The sequence below is a fragment of the Mytilus edulis genome, chromosome 9 (genome assembly GCF_963676685.1).
Source record: "Mytilus edulis chromosome 9, xbMytEdul2.2, whole genome shotgun sequence".
NCBI lineage: Eukaryota > Metazoa > Mollusca > Bivalvia > Mytilida > Mytilidae > Mytilus > Mytilus edulis.
The window spans coordinates 32,190,389-32,202,354 of NC_092352.1; the positions used below are offsets into that span (position 1 = coordinate 32,190,389).

The window sequence follows — 11,966 nt, forward strand, 5'->3', positions numbered from 1 at the left end:
ACATGAACAAAAGAAAGTGTAACATCACTACATAGAAAGACACACAATAAAATTTCAATAGACATGGATGACTTTTTAAAATAACTAATTTCGTTGGTTTATTTTTCATATTTACAAAATTATGTAGAAAAACTTTTATGCTGTAGTCATAATGTGTATTATAGTGTCAAAATAAATTTCTGTAAGTTCCTGAAATATAAATAGTTTATTTAGAAATGCAAATAAAGAACATGTAAATTGAGTTATGTAATGGTTAATAGAGCAGCAGAATCTATGCGTACTAAAAACAGCCCGGAATTGTTCTATGCTCAGAACAATGAGCAATTTCATTCAGCACATCCAGGTATTTTTGTGTTTTGTTCTGTTTTGTCTTAGAGCACTTGCTTTAAATATTCAGCACGTTACGAAATGTAAAATTATTAAGTGCTTATGCATTGTAAAACGGACTTATCCTGCTCTATAATAACACATTAATCAATTAATAAATATAAACTTCCCATATTACCTGAGTTAACCTATAAAAAATGCGCAGTAATGTAACCACAAGTTGCGTGCAATTGTAATGTTAATGGGTGAAAATGTATAGCACCGAAAAAGCTCTCATAAAAAAAGAGACCAAGATTTTATAATAGAATTACTCAGATCATGTTCTTGACAACTTTTTACATCTTAGTTATGTGGCAGATAATATTCAAAAACTTTGTAATTATGAACTATATCAAAATACAAATGAATAGGGAAATACTATTGCTGACTGATGAAATTTGTGATTCAATAGGAAAAATTACATATAACCATGTTGGAGCTTCAATTGATGATTATTGCATTTGTAAGTCATTTTTTTTTAATTATAAAATATAGTGATTTATAAGATAGATGAATTCAATCTCATACTTTCGTACCACTGTTCTATATATGTTAAACAAAAATCTTATTTAAACGACCAATTACCCATTTCTATACTTGAAAACGCCTGTACCAAGTCAGGAATATGACAGTTGTTGTACATTCGTTTGATGTGTTTTATTATTTTATTTTGCCATTTGATTATGGACTTTCCGTTTTGAATTTTCTTCATAGTTCAAACAATCGGTATTCCTATGAGAACCAAATGTGCTCCTCTTCTTGTTCCTTTATTTACAAGAGGTTGATTTTATACCTGTTAACCTTAGGAAGTAAAAAAATGCTAGCTAGTATTGTTCTAGAACTTCAAGTTCACTGCTTCTTGTCTGCTTCATCCTTTATTCATACGAGGCTGACTTCATATAGGTGCCTGTCAGGAAGAACACAAACAAGCTATCATTGTTCTTTATGGCATACGATACAGTTTTGATCCCGTATTTACAGTTTGATTAAAATTTCCATATAGGATATTTTTTGCCTGATTAAATCAAATATGTAATAAAAAATATACCTTCATGTGCTAATTTTTTAGTTAAATGAGGTCAGAATTTTGTATATTTGCTCAAAATTCGGATTTGTGGCCATATTTTCCCTTTCGAAAGAAAGCCATAACTTTTTTGTTTTAAAAGATAAACACAAATTGTTTTTTGTTAAATAATTTGTAATTTCTGTATTTTATAACTTAAGTATCATAAAACTTATGCATTTTTATTCAGAAATAACCCATATTTATCAAATGGTCATAAATTGAGAAAATAACCGTTATTTTTTGCTGTATATTTATCAACATTAAAACAAATTGCACTATTTACAGTTTTATAACATTTGGTTGACACAATCACCCTGCAAATTGAAACAAAATGTCGTTTTAAAAAATAGGGGTCCATGCATTCGTTTTCAAATTAAATCAGTTTGAATGATAAAAATCAGTCGAAAAATGCATCTTTTCCCGGTATGTCACAGTTTGACGTCGCGAAAATAACATTTTACGTTAGCAACGTCATTACCTCCCCTGTAACTGTATCGTATGCCCTTAAGTGATGATATTCAACGTAAAGTGATTTTGTTGAAGTCGTCTTTCAAATCGAATTTTAGGTAGCAATTAACAGTTAGGAAAAAATATTAAAATTTGCCCTTATAAATTTTACCATCCCCTTTTCATTGCTTTCTTGCAATATCAAGCTACCTGTTTGTGTCATATATGGGCATATGTATGTAATCAGAATCTTCCATAGATTTTATATCCAGTATATAAAATGGTAAAATATAATTTCTTTTGGGTGTATCCATGGCAACAATCTGCATTTATTTGTTATAAAATATTGCAAAAAGGGGGACAGAGATGTCAAATATTTCCCTAAAATTTGACTAAAAGTAGAATTTCAATCGCTTGAAGAAATACCTTTTCTGAAACTGTGTACATATATCTTTCAGCAAATCCAATGAAAATCATATGTCTTTTTACACCACTGGTTCGATTCCACTGCAGGTGGACGTTTCGTCCCCGAGGGTATCACCAGCCCAGTAGTCAACACTTCGGTTGAAATGAATATCAATAATGTGGTCATTTTTATAAATTTCCTGTTTACAAAACTTTGAATTTTTCGAAAAACTAGGGATTTTATTATCCCAGGCATAGATTACCTTAGTCGTATTTGGCACAACTTTTTGGAATTTTGAATTCGCAATGCTCTTCAACTTTGTACATGTTTGGCTTTATAAATATTTTGATATGAGCCTCACTGATGAGTCTTATGTAGACGAAACGCGCGTCTGGCGTACTTAATTATAATCCTGTTGCCTTTGATAACTTTTTATACCACTGGGTCGATGCCACTGCTGGTGGACGTTTCGTCCCCGAGGGTATCACCAGCCCAGTAGTCAACACTTCGGTGTTGACATGAATATCAATAATGTGGTCATTTTTATAAATTTCCTGTTTATAAAACTTTGAATTTTTCGAAAAACTAAGGATTTTCTCATCCCAGGCATAGATTACCTTAGTCGTATTTGGCACAACTTTTTGGAATTTTGAATTCGCAATGCTCTTCAACTTTGTTCATATTTGGCTTTATAAATATTTTGATATGAGCGTCACTGATGAACCTTATGTAGAAAAACGCACGTTTGGCGTACTAAATTATAATCCTGGTACCTTTGATAATTCTTTAATTACAATGGTTCATTTGCAACAGCGAAGAAGCGTCTTAGCGATCAAGCACAGAAAGCTCTTTTTAGTCTCTTAACAAAGATACGTAACCTCTCAATAACTGTCGACTTACAATTACAACTGTTTGGTGCACTTGTACTGCCAATTCTGACGTATGGTTGTGAAATATTTGGATTCGGAAACAATTACATGTTGGAAAAAATCCATCTACAGTTTTGCCGGGATGTGTTGAAAATTAGATCGTCGACACCAAATTTTATGACATATGGAGAACTTGGTCGTACACCAACAGATACTGTAATAAAATGTAGAATGGTGTGTTTTTTTTAACAAACTTCTCACCAATGGAAATAAACTTAGCAGTATGCTTTATCAAATTATGTTCAACTTAAAAGATGATCACACTTTCAAATGGATGGATTATATTAAATCGATCCTAGACAATGCCGGACTAAGCCATGTTAGGACTCAGCAATCACCATTAGATATAAATCAACTAAAAGTCGTACTGACAGAAAAACTAAAAGATACATGCATATGTAACAACGTATTAGATTTTAGCGAGAGAAATTTATGTATTACTGAAAAATTATTACACCAGGGTTTTCGATATCACAAACTGGTCAAAACATGCGTTCAGGTATTTCACATCCAATCTTTTAAGGTAATATTCTTTACAAAGCACAAAAATGTCAGTATTCACCTCAAATGCTTACAAAACATTTTTTTTTAAAACAGACTTATTAAGAAGGGATATAGTTACGATACTGTTGTCAGGTCATTAAAGATTGCATATTTTGGCTTTAATATTGATTCACTTATAGGGTCTTTGCATCGGAACTAAACACATTTTTTTTAAACAGTTATTGGCATGACACGGGTTAAGTTCTTCTCATATATCTTATGATAGTATGATACTAAACCCCTAACGGGAGGGATTGTGCCTGATATTCATATGATGAAGACATAATCTTTCAATCAGTTTAATTGAGGTCTGGAGCTGGCATGTCAGTTAACTGCTAGTAGTCTGTTGTTATTTATGTATTATTATCATTTTATTTATTTTATCTTTTGACATCGGACTCGGACTTCTCTTGAACTGAATTTTAATGTGCGTATTGTTATGCGTTTACTTTTATACCTTGGCTAGAGGTAAAGGGGGAGGGTTGAGATCTCATAAACATGTTTAACCCCGCTGCAATTTTGCGCCTGTCCCAAGTCAGGAGCCTATGGCCTTTGTTCGTCTTGTATGATTTTTAATTTTAGCTTCTTGTGTATAATTCGGAATTTAGTATGACGTCCATTATCACTGTACTAGTATACATATTTGTAGGGGCCAGCTGAAGGACACCTACTGGTGCGGGAATTTTCGCTACATTGAAGACCCATTGGTTGCCTTCGGCTGTTGTCTGCTCTATGGTCGGGTTGTTGTCGCTTTGACACATTCCCCATTTCCTTTCTCAATTTTATTTATTCAACAATGGCATAGTCAAATTGACAACTCATCCAGAGGAGAATTTTATGGACTTTTTTAAACAATTTTTGGCTTAGAAAACTATCTTTTAAAATCAACACCATTCGAACGTAAATATATTTCAAAATTAAGATGCTGCAATGTCAAAATTCCAGTAGAGCTGGGAAGATGGTATAACATTCCAAAAGAAGAGAGAACATGTAATTTGTGTTTAACTGCAATTGGCAATGAATACCATTATTTATTTGAATGCAATTCTTTATTAGTAAAAAATATCAGAAATCAGCATATTCCAGCGTACTTTGTGAAATATCCGAGTGAAGCAAAAATTGAAGGACTACTGTCATTGACTAATATTAACGTACATAAAAATGTGTCTTTATTCATTTCAAAGTTAACTAAAATTTTATAATATTAAAATATTATAATATAAAGTAAAGTAATTTTCTATATATTTTATTTCTAAGTTGTTTTATTTATTTCTTTTATTTCTTTAATTGTATGTGATTGTATTTTGTAATTTACCTCTTTTTTCACATGTCAATGTGACGGAGTGTTTTTGAAATAAAGCATATTGTATTATATCATTCATTGTTGATTCTATTTCTACTGTACCATTAATTCGTTACAAATTGGATATTATAAGAAATAAAAATAACCAAAATACAAAACTCCAAGGAAAGTTAAAAACAGAAATAGATACCAGAATTGAAACTTTATATTTGCGCCAGAGGCGCGTATCATATACAAAGACTCATCAGTGACAAAATATTAAAAGACCAAATAAAGTACTAAGTTGAAGAGCATTGAGGACCAAAAATTCCAAAAAGTTAAGCCAAATGCAGCTAAGATTATCTATTCCTGAGGTAGAAAAAGCCTTACTATTTCAAGAATTCAAAGTTTTGAATTTGTAGTTTAAAATAAGGAAAAACAAACAACACAAAATATATACATATACGATTTACAATTTGCCAATATTCTTATTCTGCAGTTGTGTATGAAAATAAAATAGTATATTTTTACATCGATTTCATCAAATTTATTAAATTTATGCATATGACAATGTTACATTATATGGGTTATGATGTATCAATTAATTTTATTTGTTCCTACTAAAATCACTATTTGAATGAAATATGCTAAAAAAAAAGCAATTAGCCCCAAACTAAATGACTTAAAACAGAACAGAAAAGTCTTTGACCCTTGTGTCGATGGTCAAAGTGAATGGTAATTTATAAATGTACTCGAAAAAAATATTCTCCTAATAGTTTTACTTTAAAATTGTAGTAGAATAGCAGAAATAGGGGATCATAAAAACCACTGAATAAACTGGCAACGATAGAATGTAATACATTTGTAGTGAGTTAAATCATTTTCTCTCTCTCTATATATATATATATATATATTTGTTTTTGTTTTAATATACTTTGCACAAGAATTTGAAAAATAACAAAACAAATTTAAAAAATTCACATCCCTAATTAACTGGGCATTTAAAAAGTCGGAATGCGAGTACATATGTTCAAACTCTTTTAGATCATTTTTTAGTAGCAATAAACAAAAGAACTATGTCAATTGGACATGCTTTGATACTATTTATGCACTTGAATTTTTACTTGATAACATTTTTGTTCGCTTTGGAGATTCCGTATATCGTCAAGTTATTGGAATTCCAATGGGGACTAACTGTGCACCACTTATTGCGGACCTGTTTTTGTATTGTTATGAGTTACAATTTATGACTAAAATTAGCAAAGACCCATCAAAACAACATTTGATACAAAAATTTAACAATACTTTTAGATATTTGGATGATATATTGGCTCTAAATAATGACGACTTCAGTATGTATACTAAAGAAATTTATCCTGTAGAACTTACTTTAAATAAAGCTAATGATAACAATGACCACTGCCCTTTCCTCGATCTTGATATCTATATCATAAACGGGAAGCTTAATACAAAAATTTATGATAAAAGAGATGATTTTTCATTTCCTATTGTTAATTATCCATTTTTAGATGGTGACGTTCCCTTGTCACCATCTTATGGTGTTTATATATCTCAACTTGTACGATTCGCTCGTGTATGTAACAATGTATTAGATTTTAGCGAGAGAAATTTATGTATTACTGAAAAATTATTACACCAGGGTTTTCGATATCACAAACTGGTCAAAACATTTACTAAATTTTATCACCGGTATAAGGAAATAATTCGTAAATATAACTCAACATGCAGACATCTTATACGTTCAGGTATTTCACATCCAAAATTTTATGGAAATATTCTTTATAAAGCACAAAGATGTCAGTATTCTCCTCAGAAACTAACAAAACCTTTAAATAGACTTATTAAAAGGGGATATAGTTACGATACTGTTGTCAGGTCATTAAAGATTGCATATTTTGGCTTTAACATTGATTCACTGATAGGGTCTTTGCATCGGAACTAAACACATTTATTTCTAAAAAAACAGTTGTTGGCATGACACGGGTTATGTTCTTCTCATATATTTTATGATAGTATGATACTAAACCCCTAACGGGAGGGATTGTACCTGATATTCATATGATGAAGACATAATCTTTCAATCAGTTTAATTGAGGTCTGGAGCTGGCATGTCAGTTAACTGCTAGTAGTCTGTTGTTATTTGTGTATTATTGTCATTTTATTTATTTTCTTTTGTTACATCTTTTGACATCAGACTCGGACTTCTCTTGAACTGAATTTTAATGTGCGTATTGTTATTCTTTTACTTTTCTACATTGGCTAGAGGTATAGGGGGAGGGTTGAGATCTCATAAACATGTTTAACCCCGCCGCAATTTTGCGCCTGTCCCAAGTCAGGAGCCTCTGGCCTTTGTTAGTCTTGTATGATTTTAATTTTTAGTTTCTTGTGTATAATTCGGAGTTTAGTATGACGTCCATTATCACTGTACTATTATGCATATTTTAGGGGCCAGCTGAAGGACACCTACGGGTGCGGGAATTCTCGCTACATTGAAGACCCATTGGTTGCCTTCGGCTGTTGTTTGCTCTATGGTCGGGTGGTTGTCGCTTTGACATATTCACCATTTCCTTTCTCAATTTTATTAAATCTAAAAGAACTTTTAGTCAACATTACAATTTAAACCATAACGGACAATTCACGTCAATCATATCTCCCCTTCCGTGAATAACCAGTGAATCATCTAGCAACATGCCTACAGCGTAAGATTCCGGGTTTTCTATAACTCCAGGCATTGTTATATGGTGTATCCCTCTCTTTTAGAAAAATGAAAGTTTGACATATTTTTAAAAGGTGTAGAAACCTACAAGCGTCTAATCAAATCGAGAATGGAAATGGGAAATCTGTAACACAGACAACAACCCGACCAACACAACGAGAAAATCCCGCACCCGGAGGCTGGCCCCTAAACGAAATCATGCTCTATTTCAATGAAAATGGACTCCAAAACATATACATGAACTATAAAGGCAACAGAAGTATACCGCTGTTCTAAATTCATAAATCGATAAAAAAAATCCGGATTTCAAACTAAAACTGAAGTAAACGCATCAAATATAAGAGGACAACTACGAAACAACAGAAACACAACATTAAAATGTAACACACACAGAAACGAACTATATTATAACAATGGCCATTTTCCAGACTTGGTACAGGACATTTTAAGAAAAAAGGGTGGGTTGAACCTGGTTTTGTGGCATGCCAAAACTCATATAATGGCTTACTTTTATAAATTGTTACTTGGATGGAAAGTTGTCTCATTGGCACTCATACCAAATCATCCTATATCTATAAAAAATAAAAATAAACATACAAGGCAGACTACGAAGGGAAGGGGCTCCTGAATTCGGACAGACGCATAACTGCGACGGGATTAAACATGTTTTGTGAGATCTCAACCCTCCCTCTATACCTCTAGCCAATGTAGAATAAATAAAAACACAGCAATACGCACACTAAAATACAGTTCACAAGAAGTCCGAGTCCGATATCAGGATAGGTAACAAAAGAAGTATAAAACGTTTTACTTTTATAATATTAGAAACTTGACTTATAAACTTAAGCGCTCGACGTCTCGAGCGGCAAGTCATAAAAGAATCAAGACCCTAACTCTTATTCAGAACTAGACCAGACGGTTTTTTTTCATGGACGATAATCTCCTATTCCGCTCACAATACATGCCATCGTCCAGAAAAAAATATATATCTTTATAAAATAAACAACAGATAAATAAATAATTAAAAAAAATGAATAACACATAGTAAACAGACCGAATCATATCAATGTAAATACATAATTTGAAGATCATATATATGAACTGTTGCAAAAAGGGTTCATGTATGTCATTGTCCAATTAACAGGTACGACTTTCAAATATTCGGCTTTGAGCATTCCTTATGAAGGTAAATCCATAAAGCGCTTCGGGAGCATGATATTTATGTTTTGACAAAGTAAGATGTTTAATTAAAATAGATAATGTCCTCGTTCTTCAGTTTCTGGTGAATACATTTCCTGATGGCAATCATACCACATGAACTTTTTTTAAATCTAACAACAGACTTAACTAAATATTGAGGAATCCGACGCCGCATTAAAACGGTTACGTTAGCTAATGCGACTTTCGTCGCCGGCCCGATACAAAAATAGTCAATGAACAATAATAAATCGTACGCTTGCAAAAGCTTGAATACCAATTACTTTCATAATATTAGGTATATACTATTATAATAATGTTATATCTTCTGTTTGTTAGACTTGTGAACTTGTTTGATGGCCATGGGGACATCGGCTATAATTCTTAGAAGTGGTGGAAAAATATTTGAAACTATAAACTAAGCAACTGATGAAAGATTCTAAATAAAGGTAGTGGTTTAAGAAGAGGAAAAGTTTATTTTTCGACGAAAAAAATTTTGATAGGCTTTTGTAGTACTACGAACATAACTTATTATGGTTTTTATGTCAAAGCCATTTAAAAAAAAATCTTCTTGTTACTTGAATGATTTTAAACGATGATACAAGTGGTTATAATTATATTAAATGTGACTGTTTCTCTTTTTCATCTTCCTTTTGATTTAGAAACCCTGTATCTTATTACAATTAACTCTGTTTATATGTGAATAAACTACATACCAATGATAATAGCATTTTCTTTTTGTTCTGTTGCCATCATCAGCTCTTTTCTCAACCATTCCAATTGCTCGTTTGAAATTGCTCCATTAAAGTTTACAAATCGTCTATCATATGATTCAAGACCTGATAAATTCATCTTTCTCTTTGTTTGGGTTTCGTTCATCTAAAAGGGACTGAGCTGTATTATAACGAGCAGAACCCTCTGATTCACCGATAGCTGATATTTCATAAGTGTTCAAGACACAGACTTTAAGTCCTTGACATGGCGAAAAGGTATAATATGCATTGTTGGAAGATGGTAGTTTACTGAACAACCTTGATTTGTACAGACTTTTCTTTAAATTGTATAGTTCATGGTTACCAACAACACTTAAAACCGGCCATTTTTCCTCATCAAATACGTCTAAAATACGATTTAGGCAATCAATTGGTTCTTCTGCTCGTTTGCAAAATTCATCTATTAAATCGCCAAGCTGAAGAATAAATTTGACGTCATTTTGTTTCCAGTCCTTCATGGCTTTTTGTAGAAGATTTAGTAATGATCTATAGTAACGCATCTTGGTTCCATTCCAGTTGTATCCATCTTCAATGTTTGCATACTAGAGATCAGCTATAACACCAAACGTTAACAATTGCTTCTTTGCTGTCGTGTAAATATATAAGAATAGTATTATAAAGGCAAAAGTTGTATACCGCTGTTCGAATTATAATTGATAAATTTTACAAGTTTGAACTTGGTAAGGGAACATACATTTGTCAGCTTATTACTATACGAGTCAATTATGTTTGTATTGTAACATGTTCTCTCACTAAATAATTCAAAATTTAGCAACTATGTTGAACGCATCTATACTATCCAATCGAACAAGAGATAAAGGATATAACAGATACAGTTAAGTTTGCCTCATATCTTGACTTACGTCTAGAAGTTGACAATTAGGGTCGGTTAAAAACAAAACTTTAAGACAAAAGAAATGATTTCAGCTTCCTTATTGTGAACTTTCCATTTCTATATAGCAACATTCCAGCAGCGCCTGTATACAGAGTAGGTATCTCCCAATTGATACGATATATCCGGGCTTGTATTTCCTATCATGATTTCCTATATAGAGGGTTGCTGTTCATAAGAAAGCTTTTAAACCAAGAGTTCCAAATGGTGAAGTTGAAATCTTCCATTCACAAATTTTACGAACGCCATTACGAGTTGGTTGACCGTTATGGAATTACCGTTTCACAGATGATATCGGATATGTTCCTTATGTTGTAACTACAATCCCCTCCCCTAGGGCAGATTTTCCATAACCAGACGAGAATTGAAATTCAATGATTTACACAATAAGAATTTAAATTTAGTCTAATCAAAACATGATTTTAAAGGTTTCTATATGCATGCACCACTGAAGTTTTATACAAGAAAATATTTTTTTATTTTCTGGATGAAGTAGTTTAAATGAACCTTGAAATACTGTCTGGTCTTATTATAGTTTAATTTGATTATTGCTAAATTAACAAAGCAAATATCAAAATATGTACTTTGGCATTTTTTTTTCTTCAAAATTTACTTCGGTGAAATGATAATATAGATTTCTCTTTTCATAATTTATTATTCTAAAACAAGTATTCAACAAGGCCACTTCTTTCTTCCAGTTGCTTCCGTTCTTTGGTTTCAAACACATTATAAATCTGATCAATTTAGTCTTGGTTTCGCTTTACCAGGTAGCGATACTAACAGTCAGTTATCTCTGGTGAATAGTTGTTTCCAAGGAATTGTCGCGTTTCCATTCCTTTTAAATATAATATTCCTTGTTGTATCATATTGTCCATCCTTATCTTAATATAAATGTAAACATTTGTAGGTACAGAAGATACTTTTGATATTTGGAGACGATTTGTTTAAGGGTATACTTTACATGTATTTGTACTCAGTAATAAAGTAAAAGTAATACATTTGCACTTATTCCGACAGCACAATAAATAATAATTCTACCAGTAAAGTACACTGTGTCTAAACCACACCGGCAGAATTTGATCGGACTCGATGGTATCTAACATCCGGCACAATGACGGAACATCAAAAGACAGAAGAAAGATAGGTTTCTCCTTATTTTCTTATTTTTTTAATGATATCGAAGAATATATATACATAAACAACTATTTTCTATTGTGATATGCAATATTTTCTACAACCGTTCTATATTAACGGAGAAATAAGTCAAAATGCATGTCAAAATGACGAATTGAGTGAACCTTGCCTCGAAATTGTTTAATTTCTCTTTA

At 31.9% G+C, this 11,966-nt stretch overlaps 1 protein-coding gene across 1 annotated transcript; it reads right to left on the bottom strand.

Moving 5' to 3' along the window:
- Positions 1 to 9,805: 9,805 nt before the first annotated feature.
- On the bottom strand, positions 9,806 to 10,246 carry LOC139489926 (uncharacterized). The gene has a single exon (XM_071276772.1). The coding sequence runs from the start codon at positions 10,244 to 10,246 to the stop codon at positions 9,806 to 9,808; it is 441 nt and encodes a 146-aa protein (XP_071132873.1).
- Positions 10,247 to 11,966: the final 1,720 nt, after the last annotated feature.